The following is an 11,542-nucleotide window of genomic DNA, read 5'->3' as shown; positions in this document are numbered from 1 at the left end:
GTATATAATTATTTGAAACAATATATAAACGGAATATAAATATAAAAATAGAATATAAATATATGAAGATAAATGCACAGATATGAACGGAAAATAAATTAAATCCAATATCCCCCCTCAAGCTGCAGCATATATATCCTTAATGCTCAGCTTGGACAACAAAGATTGAAATTGTGCTGGATGCAAAGCTTTAGTATGAATGTCTGCAAGTTGTGCTGAAGTAGGAATGGACAGGAGCTTAATTATACCAGCTTGAACTTTATCTCTTATGAGATGACAATCAATTTCAATATGCTTTGTTCTTTCATGCATGGCTGGATTTTGTGCAATTTGTATAGCAGATTGATTGTCACAAAACAGAGAAACTGGTTGTGGTAGAGGTTGTTTCAAATCATGGAGCAAATACAGAAGCCATTGAATTTCACATGTTGTGGAAGCTAAAGCTCTATATTCTGCTTCGGTTGATGATCTAGATATAGTACCTTGCTTCTTGGATTTCCAGCTAATTAATGATGCACCATAGAACACATTAAAACCAGTCACAGACCTTCTAGTGTCAGGGCAAGCAGCCCAATCAGAATCACTAAAAGCCTTGAGAGCATGTTCTGTGTTGGAGGGAAAGAATAATCCTTGTCCTGGATTGTTCTTGATATATCTCAGGATTCTTATTGCTGCTGCATAGTGATCTTCCAAAGGATTGGAAAGAAATTGACTGAGAGTACTAACAGCGAAACATAAATCTGGTCTTGTGTTGGTTAGATATAGTAACCTGCCAAGAAGTCTTCTATAGGCCTGCACATCTGAATAGGGTTTCCCTTCTGTCTTGGAAAATTTTGTGTCTGGCTGTATAGGAGTAGAAACAGGTTGACACCCCAACAATCCTGCATCTTCTAGTAACTCTAGAGCATACTTCCTTTGTGACAAATTAATGCCCTGTTGAGATCTTGCAATTTCTAAGCCCAGAAAATACTTGAGTTGGCCTAAGTCTTTAATCTTGAACTTTGCATTCAATAGAGCCTTCACAGTTTGGATTTCCTGGATGTCATCACCTGCCAAAACTATATCATCTACATAAACAAGTAAGATGGTAATATGAGTAGAATCACTTTTGACAAAAAGTGAATAATCTGATTTTGATTGTGTGTAGCCCAAAGAAAGTAAAGTAGTTGTCAACTTGTAATTCTATTGTCTAGAGGCTTGTTTGAGTCCATATAAAGACTTCAACAACTTGCAAACTTGTCCTGGTTTTTCAGATTTATAACCAAGAGGAAGAGACATTGATGGCATATGCCCTAGCCATGATAAAATTGTGTGTATTTTAGACCTTGTATTAAGGGTCAAATAGTATAGTATTTAATTTTAGGCCTTGTATTAAGGGCTAAGTATTGTATGGTTTGTAATCTTATTTTTAAAGAGTGTGTCCCACCATGGGACATGATGGCCACATGGCAAGCTCTTAGTGAAGACACTTCTTAAAAAGGAAGTGGCCATGTGTCACTTTCCAAGTGGAGAAACTCTTCCTAAAGTGGATTGCCACATGTCACTCTAAGAGTGGAAAGCTCTTGCAAAAGTGGATTGTCACATGGCACTTTAAGAGTGGAGGAACTTTGCAAAAGTGGATTACCACATGAGTGGAGAAGACTTTACAAAAGTGGATTGCCACATGGCACTCTAAGAGTGGAGAAACTTTGTAAAAGAGGATTGCCACATGTCTCTTTAAGAGTGGATAGTTTTTAGGGTTTCTTGTCTACTTTGGAGACACCTTTCTCTATAAATAGAAGGGTCTCCTTCCTTGTAAAATCACTTGATGAATTTGAATGTTATTATGCCAAAATGTGTGCAAACATATCTTGTCTCAAGTCAAGGCTAGAGCATCCCATGAGGTCCCTCTAACCACCCTTCTCTAGAGTTGGCCCAACCTCTCCGGAGATCCATCAAACACCTCCATCCTACCACAAATACTCACCAAAATTGTGAGCCCACCACCATATTCATCGCTTCCGCACAAATTCCACCTCCATAGCTTCATCTTCGTGCTTTGGCCCAACCTAGCTCGAGGAGGACGCTATCATTTGGTATCAAGAGCTTTGGGTCTACAAGAGCTAAGTATCTTGGTCCTTTACCTATCTTTGTGTATTTCTTGTTGTTATTGTGTTGTTCTTTATTGTCTTCCATTGTTTACATCCATATATGTTATTTTTATGGTTCTAGTTTGTTCTTTTGCGGAACCATTCGGTTTTTACCACTAAGTTTCCATATACATGTGTTGTGGCGTGCTTTTATATTTTTTTTGAGTCTTTCTTCATATATTTGGTTCTGTTTTAATGTCATTTTTGGGTTATTTTTTATTTTTAATTCCATCCATGTTGTCTAGAGTCATGTGCAGTCATTTTTATGTCATTTTCTCTTAGTTCGGGCTTTGCAAAAATCATAAAAAAATATGTCCCATTGGGATTTCGAAATTACAGTATATACATCCATTTGAGTGCTTTTCTATTTCATATTTGAGTTCATGCTTGTCATTAGATCATTGTCAAGTTCTTAGAGTTAAGTTTCTCTTGTGTTTCTTTGAGTTTCATGCTCTATTTTTGATTCTAGTAAGATTTCTTCCATTTTTTTTCTTTGAGTCATGAACTTTGAGCTACACAAACAAATTGTCCAGATCTAATTTGTGTTGAAAAACAAAAGTGTAGACAAAAGTAAAAAGTCAAAGTAAAAAAAAAAAAAAGAAAAAAAAAAGTGAAAAAAAAAAGTAAAAGTACAAGCAAAAGCAAAAGTGAAAAAAAAAAGAGAGAAAAAAAAAAGTAAAAGTACAAGCAAAAGCAAAAGTGAAAAAAAAAAGTTACTTTGACTTGAGACTTTGACATGAGACTTTACCATGACACTTGGAGATGATACTTGGACATAATACCTTGACATGACACTTGGACATGACCCTTGGATATGAGACTTGGACATGACACTTTTGGCAAAATATTGTCTCTGCCTACATTGCACCATTAGCTAAGTGTTTGTAAAGATAAGAAGTAATAATTCTCTATTCTAATTGTTTTTGGTTTTATTCATCTATTCTAGTGCCTTTCTTTAGGTAATTCTTTTGAGTGCCTAGCCTTTGTTTTTAAGCTTTATTTTCTTGATTGTCTTGTTCATTACTCTTTGTTTTGTCTCAACATAACTCCTTTTGAAGAGCTATTGTTCAAATTGGCCCTTGATTTGCATTCTCTTTGGATTCCTACCTTTCGGATTTGTGTTGATATTTGGTGTAGGATATTCTTTGGAGGAAAAAAGAAATTGGACATAGTATATTGGGTGATCGGAGACCTCTATGGACCTTGAAACCTTGAGGAAGAGACAAGAAGAAAAGGAGTGAAACACTTTAGAGAGGAACACACATTATTTATTTGTATTACGCATTTTTGAGTTGTAAAATTGTATTGCTTTTGGATTTGTAACTCATAACCTTGTTAGGTATCTTGGGGTAGTCTGTGATACTCAATCCCATATCCTAACAAAGACTTGTAAACCATATTGAAAACGTTTTTAGTTGGTTAAAGTTTGAAGGTTCCAAAGTGCCTTCTAACTTTACCATTAGGCCGCATAGTCTAGTTTAATTGTTGTCTTTAACTGCTTATAATTTATTGTGTGTCTACTTGTGTATCAAACCTAATTCCATTTGAGAAGTTTGGTGCAAGAGAACTTGAGGTAAACTTTGGCTAGGAAAGGCTTGGATTTTAAGTGATCCTTAGTGATTCTCCTCTCTTTCCTGGAAGTGAACTTGAGATTATTTTGCCTCCTTAAATCTCTAAAGGAATTTACTTTTGAAATACAAGTTTGTGTGTGCATTACATATTTTGAATTTTTTTAAGAATGTCTAAGGAACCTTCTTACCAAATTGATAGTGATTATAGTGAAGAGGCCCAACCAAATTTAGAACAAATGGCCAAGGAACTAAAATCACTAAAACTTTGGCAAAAGCAAGAATCCATTTTGAAAGAAAAAGAAAGAGTTGAAAGAGAACAATATCTTGAAACCTTAGAAGAAGAACTTAGAGTTCTAGCCCAAAAACAAGAAAAGGTCCAAGAAGAGATAAAGAAAAGTAGGAGTAGGAGTCACTCAAGGAGAAGTTCAAAAACTCCCACAGAAAACACATACCTTGAACAAGATAGTAGGACTGCTGCACAATTCTACCAACATCCTCCACCTAGAAGGTATAGAAGGGAGAGTGAACAACCACCAAGAGAGATTAGGCTAGACCTTCCTCATTTCCATGGGAAAGAAGATGTTGAGGCATACCTAGATTGGGAAATGAAAGTAGAACAACTTTTTGAGTGTCATCAAATAATAGAGGAAAGGAAAGTTTCCCTAGCCACCTTAAGCTTTCAAGGGAATGCCATGTATTGGTGGACTGCCCTAGTGAGAGAAAGAAGACTCTCCAATTCCCCTCAAGTCCAATATTGGAATGACTTGAAGAGTGCTCTAAGAAGAAGACACATACCTTCCTACTACCATAGAGAGCTTATGGATAAACTCCAAAGGCTCCAACAAAGAACCATGAGTGTGGAAGAGTATAGGCAAAAGATGGAACTCTACATGATGAGGGCGGGAATTAGGGAAGAAGAAGGAACCACAATTTCTAGATTTCTAAGTGGTCTTAATCTTGATATTAGAGATAGAGTGGAATTGTTGCCCTATCAAGATCTCAATGATTTGGTACAAATTTGCATAAAAGTTGAGCAACAACATTTGAGAAAAGGTTTGAAAATTAACCACTTTAACTCTAGTGTTAAGAAAGACTATAGGAGGGAAGGTAAGCAAGTGATGGAAGAGGAACCCTCTAGGAATCTATGGAAGGAGAAAGAAAAAGATAGATCAAGGGAGGGAACATCATTACACACTCGTACTAGTGAAATTAAATGTTTTAAATGTCAAGGTAGAGGTCATATGGCATCACAATGCCCCACTAAAAGGACCATAATCTTGAGGGATGTTGACTCATATAGTAGTGAAGAGGAGGAGGAGAAAGACACAAGTAAGGATGAGAGTGAAGGAGAAGATTCCTATCCATGCGAGGGAGATCTCCTCATGATGAGAAGAGTTTTGAAGAATCAACCTAGTCCCCAAGTCCAAACCCAAAGAGAGAACATCTTTCATACAAGATGTCAAGTTTTAGAAAACACGTGTTCTCTTATTGTGGATAGTGGCTCATGTTGCAATTGTTGTAGCACTAGGTTGGTTGAAAAGTTAGCCTTAACTATATTGCCTCACCCCCAACCTTACAAACTTCAATGGCTTAATGATGGTGAAGACATGATAGTTAATCAACAAGTGAAGGTTAAGTTTTCCATAGGGAATTATGAAGATAGTGTGCTATGTGACATAGTACCTATGGAAGTTTGTCACATCTTGTTAGGAAGGCCTTGGCTTTTTGAAAAGGAAACCATACATCATGGTCGTACCAATGAGATAACCTTCAACCATAAAGATAGAAAGTTTGTACTTCATCCTCTCACACCATCTCAAGTTGAAATAGACCAAGTACAAATGAAAAATAAGAGAGAAAAGGAAAGAGATGACATTAACATATACAAAATCAAATGTTCAGAGTGTCAAAGCAATACACACATGTCCAATGAGTGTCCCAACAAAAGAGCCTTCATGTTAAGGGCCACAAGCTTGTGTGAAGATTCAAAAGGGGTATTCTTTCCATCTTCCTTTAGTAGATTGGAAAGACAAGACCAAATGAGACTTGGTGGTAAAAAAGGAAGTCACTCCAAATGCATATGCATTCAACACAAGATAAGCCGGGACTTAAAGGGAAAATACATAATTGGGTTGATTATTCTAATAACACTTACTTTATCTCTTGTTTTTTGCAGAAAGTTATTTGACCCCGGAGGGTTTTGTTGATACATAAGTTGATCAATATGAAGAAGAGGGTTTTTGAAGAAACTTAAAGATTTGAGGACAAATCCTTTTTAAGAGGGAGGGTATGATGGCATATGCCCTAGCCATGGTAAAATTGTGTGTATTTTAGACCTTGTATTAAGGGTCAAATAGTATAGTATTTAATTTTAGGCCTTGTATTAAGGGCTAAGTATTGTATGGTTTGTAATCTTATTTTTAAAGAGTGTGTCCCACCATGGGACATGATGGCCACATGGCAAGCTCTTAGTGAAGACACTTCTTAAAAAGGAAGTGGCCATGTGTCACTTTCCAAGTGGAGAAACTCTTCCTAAAGTGGATTGCCACATGTCACTCTAAGAGTGGAAAGCTCTTGCAAAAGTGGATTGTCACATGGCACTTTAAGAGTGGAGGAACTTTGCAAAAGTGGATTACCACATGAGTGGAGAAGACTTTACAAAAGTGGATTGCCACATGGCACTCTAAGAGTGGAGAAACTTTGTAAAAGAGGATTGCCACATGTCTCTTTAAGAGTGGATAGTTTTTAGGGTTTCTTGTCTACTTTGGAGACACCTTTCTCTATAAATAGAAGGGTCTCCTTCCTTGTAAAATCACTTGATGAATTTGAATGTTATTATGCCAAAATGTGTGCAAACATATCTTGTCTCAAGTCAAGGCTAGAGCATCCCATGAGGTCCCTCTAACCACCCTTCTCTAGAGTTGGCCCAACCTCTCCGGAGATCCATCAAACACCTCCATCCTACTACAAATACTCACCAAAATTGTGAGCCCACCACCATATTCATCGCTTCCGCACAAATTTCACCTCCATAGCTTCATCTTCGTGCTTTGGCCCAACCTAGCTCGAGGAGGACGCTATCAGACATGTATACTTCTTTATCTAGATCCCCATGTAAAAAGGCATTAGTTACATCTAGTTGATGTAAATACCAATGTTTGGAAGCTGCTAAAGCTAGAACCAATCTTACTGTTGTGAGTTTGACAACAGGTGAAAAAGTCTCAAAGTAATCTAAACCTTGTTGTTGTGTGTAGCCTTTGGCTACAAGCCTTGCCTTGTATCGTTCAATACTCCCATCAGCATGCCTCTTTATTTTGTATACCCATTTACATCCGATAGGTTGCTTTCCATTAGGTAGATCAGTCAAAACCCAAGTTTTGGTATTTTCTAAAGCTGCAATTTCTTGATCCATGGCATTTCTCCAACAATCATGTTTGATGGCTTGGTTATAGGTTTTAGGTTCACTAACTTGGGAAAGATTAAGGACATATGATTTATGAAGAGATGATAATGCATCATATGATAGATATGAAGAGATAGGATATAAGGTACCTGTGGATGACTGAGTGGCGGAAGAAGTAGATGACATGTTGCAATGATAGTCCTGCAGGTAAGATGGTGTATGTTTTGGCCTAATTGATTTCCTTTGTGGAGTAGCAGTGACAGGTTCAACAGAAACAGGCTGAGAAGAGAAAATAACAGGGTCGGAAACAATAGAAGGAGGAGATGTAAGTGGTAAAGAGGGTTGATCAGTAACTTCTGAGAAAAGAGGTGATGGAGGTGAAATAATTTTGGTGACAAAATCCAATGAATTTTGTGTATTAATAGGTGAGTGCTTGTCACTAGTAAGAAAAGGAAATATATTTTCATAAAATACTACATTCCTTGATAGAAAAATTTCCCTAGAATTGAAATCTAACAAAAGGTAGCCTTTCACTCCTGTTTTAAAACCCAGTAAAACACATTTTCTTGCACGAGGTTGAAATTTTGTTCTATGAGTTTGAAGAGTTGAAGCATAGCAAAGTGAGCCAAAAACTCGTAAGTAAGTAATGTCAGGTTTAACATTGTGTAACAGCTGAGATGGAGAAAAATATGTCAAAACTTTGGAAGGTAAAATATTAATGAGTTGCACAGCATAATGAACAGCAAAAGACCAGAAAATTATGGGCAAATGGGATTGAAACATTAAAGATCTAGCAACATTGAGAATGTGTTGATGTTTTCTCTCAACGACTCCATTTTGTTGAGGTGTTTCAACACATGATAATTGATGTTGTATCCCTTTTTGTCTATAAAAATCTGTCATTGCAAACTCATTACCATTATCTGATCTAACAGCTTTTACATCAATGCCAAATTGTGTTTTTATATAAGAAACAAAGCCAATAAGTTGTGATCTTGTATCTGATTTACTTGTCATTAATTTAATCCATGTGTATCTAGACATATCATCCACTATAGTTAAGAAATATTTGAAACCATCAACAGAAGAAGTACTATAGGGCCCCCAAATATCAACATGAATTAAATCAAAAGGAGCTTTTGAAACAGTAGTACTTAATTGAAAAGGTAATTTTCTTTGCTTAGAATAATGACAAGCATCACAATGCGTGTATTTTGTATTGGGTAAAGTGGCATACATGTTGCGTAATTTGGTATAACAAGAAAAAGAAGGATGCCCTAGTCTATAGTGTCAAATATCTATAGAGTTATGTCTTATTGTAGAACAAGCAATAGAATTCTCAGAAGTAATAGCAGCTGGTGAACCAAGGGGTGTGGGTGCAGGAACTATCATGACATACAAGCCATCTCTTTCTTCAAGCTTTGCCAATCATCTGCAGGGTTGACTTGTCCTGTATTTCACAGGAAAATTCAGAAATGTTAAGTTTACAAGATAGAGATTTACTTAACTTTGTGACCGAAATAAGATTGACAGAAAAATTAGGAATAAACAAGACATTATGTAAAGTAAGGTGTGGGCTAAGTGAAACAGTGCCAGAAAAATGAGCAAATGAAGAGTTCTTGTTGGGTAGTGATACTGTAATTGGTGAGATTCTATGATAAGAAATAAAATGAGACAAAGAATTAGATATATGATCAGTAGCACCTGTGTCTAGAATCCATTTGGAATAGATATTACCTTGAGCCTGGGAAGAAGTGGAAGCATTATGAGAGCTCACTAGATTAGTAGAATGTGGGATTGTGGGATTAGATTGAGGAAGAAGTGCCAATAAACCATGAATTTGCTCTTGAGAAAGTCCCAAAATTGCGGAATGTGATTGTGCCGGAGAATTATTATAAGAAGGAACTACTGTAGAAGAATCTGTTGTAAAATTGTGGACTCTTTTGGATTTGAGATCAGGTGGTAATCCATGTATTAGAAAGCAAGTATCAATGGTGTGGTTTGTCCTGCCACAGTGAGTGCATTGTCGAGGTGCACCAAACCTTCCCCCTGAGGAACGAGCCTGAGAACCTTGATAACGAGCCTGAGAACCTTGATATGAAGATCTTCCCCGGCCATAATCATTGGCAGGAGAGGGTTTACCTCTGCCATTGAAGGTAGAAAAAGAAGGTTTAGATTGAGAAACTTGTGACGCCATGACTGGAGGTTGAGAAAGAATTCCTGATTGTAATTGTCGCTCATGTTGAATTATCATCGAAAAAATTTTGGGTAAAGAAGGCAAGGGATCCATGAGAAGGATCTGAGAGCGAACAACAGAGTAATTATCATTCAAGCCTCTAAGAAAACAAAGAACACAATCATTTTCACGATATTCCTTCATTGTCTTAGAAACAACACAACAAGAAGCAGAAGATTGGCATTCAGGAATAGGGCGAAAATTGCAAAGTTCATCCCAGAGAATCTTCATTTTAGTGTAATATGCAGTAACACTTAGATCAGATTGATGCATTGAATAAAGATCTTGATGCAATTGTGAAATTCGAACAGAATCACCTTGGGAGAAATGATCTTTGAGATCCTTCCATGCCGTAGCAGCAGAGTCAATCCAAATAATACTTGTAGCAATCTCATGAGAAACAGAATGATTGATCCAAGATAAAACTAGATTATTGCAACACTTCCATGCTTGAACCATTGGATCTGTACCAATTGGACAAGGAATGGAACCATCAACAAAGCCAAATTTATTCTTCATTTGTAGTGCCATAGACATCGAGCGAGCCCATCCATGATAATTGTGACCTTCAAGAATCGGGGAAACAAGCACCAATGAAGGATTCTCATTAGGATGAATGTAATAGTCATGTGTTGTATCTTGCAACGATGCGAGAGTAACAGAGGGAGTAGCCATAAAAGGAGAAGAAAAAGGCAGAAAAGCCAAGAACGAAAGGTAGAAAATGAAGATCTGGACAGGAAAATAATTGGTTGCGGAAGAACGTGATAAAAAATTAATTTTCTTCTGATACCATGTTATGAGAAAAGAAAGGATAGGAATTGTATTTCTTATTCCATAAGAAGAGAGTACAATTTTACATGTATATAATTGTTTGAAACAATATATAAACGGAATATAAATATAAAAATAGAATATAAATATATGAAGATAAATGCACAGATATGAACGGAAAATAAATTAAATCCAATAAACTCCATGATATATGTTACATTCCCATCATCCTCACTTAATCAAACACCGTATCACTTAGGCTTTGTTTACTTGAATGGATTTGGAGGAGAGTGATTGAATAAATTTGAGAGAATTTGAAGGTAAATTTTTTGTTGTTTATTTGAGTGGATTTGGAAGTAAGTGAGAGTGAATTTGGAAGTAAAGTTTGTGAGAATTAGTGTAGGATTTGATTGATATGACCGATTAAAAAAATTTACTTTCAAATCCATTCTGACTTACCTTCAAATCTACTCAAATAAACAACAAAAAATTACCTACAAATCTTTTCAAATTCATTCAATCACTCTCCTCCAAATTCATTCAAGTGAACAAAGGGTTAGTGATATAACTTATTTTTAATAAAAATTCATTCCTCAAAACTTGTACTAACTACTAAATATAATATCGTGTTAAAATGAATCGATGTGAGCGTATAATAGTTTTTTCTCAATGATATCTCAAAATAGTTAATTATCTAATGTATCTATAATAATCTTGTTAGTTTAACTCTTTAAAATAGAAATATAGAGAGTTTTATTTAAAAATAAATAAAAGGATTTGGTTTTTAAAATCACAATTTAACTCTTTTTGTTATGTTTTACTCGAAAATTAAGCTAGTATAATTATTCATACCTCCTTTTAGAAACTTGAATTTTTATTTACAAATATATTATATGCTTTTTCTCACGGTGGAATGAAGAGAGAAAAATTGTGAAATCATTTCTCTATTAACTAACCATTCGTAAATAGTGTTTGTTTCAAGTTTTAGGAGATTTTAGAAACTTGAAATTTTATTAAATTCTTTTTTAAAATTATTTTTTTCCTCTTGTAATCCTAATAGAAATGGTCAACTCCTCTCCTTTATTAATTTTTTTTATTTCATTCTTTCAATTAAACATGGTGTATATGATTTTTCCCTTTCTATCCTTTATAATTCCTTTCTTTAAACCAAATAGTATAATTATAATTTTTCCGTTGTCCTCCTTTGAACCAAATAGTTGCTTGAATCTAATACCTTACTTAAAGAAATCCCTCTTCTATATAAATTGTTTCATTCATAAAACCAGATTAAGATATTAATTAAAGAATATAATCCATCTTTATAAAACTTTAATTGAAGAAGTTGTTTAAAGAATCTAATCCATCTTCGCTGGAACTAACACTTTATTTATTCAAGTTTATAATATATCAGCATGTTAGATGTACTAAAATT

At 35.4% G+C, this 11,542-nt stretch overlaps 1 protein-coding gene across 1 annotated transcript; it reads right to left on the bottom strand.

The window, feature by feature from the left end:
• Nucleotides 1–8,491: 8,491 nt before the first annotated feature.
• Nucleotides 8,492–10,014, bottom strand: LOC108323226 (uncharacterized). The gene is made up of 3 exons (XM_052872639.1): nucleotides 9,499–10,014; nucleotides 8,841–9,402; nucleotides 8,492–8,553 (listed from the first exon to the last, which is right to left on the bottom strand). The coding sequence occupies exons 1-3, from the start codon at nucleotides 10,012–10,014 to the stop codon at nucleotides 8,492–8,494; spliced, it is 1,140 nt and encodes a 379-aa protein (XP_052728599.1).
• Between the last annotated feature and the right edge of the window lie 1,528 nt (nucleotides 10,015–11,542).

Source organism: Vigna angularis, chromosome 2 (genome assembly GCF_016808095.1).
Source record: "Vigna angularis cultivar LongXiaoDou No.4 chromosome 2, ASM1680809v1, whole genome shotgun sequence".
In the NCBI taxonomy this organism is placed as follows: Eukaryota; Viridiplantae; Streptophyta; class Magnoliopsida; order Fabales; family Fabaceae; genus Vigna; species Vigna angularis.
This window is presented reverse-complemented; position numbering and strand designations above follow the sequence as displayed.

Coding starts and splice junctions, on each gene's coding strand:
- LOC108323226 (XM_052872639.1), bottom strand. CDS start 10,014: ATGGCTACTCCCTCTGTTACTCTCGCATCGTTGCAAGATACAACACAT. Junction 9,403..9,498: donor AATCTTCTGCTTCTTGTTGT/GTTGTTTCTAAG, acceptor GTTCGCTCTCAG/ATCCTTCTCATGGATCCCTT. Junction 8,554..8,840: donor CACTTCTTCCCAGGCTCAAG/GTAATATCTATT, acceptor TGTGAAATACAG/GACAAGTCAACCCTGCAGAT.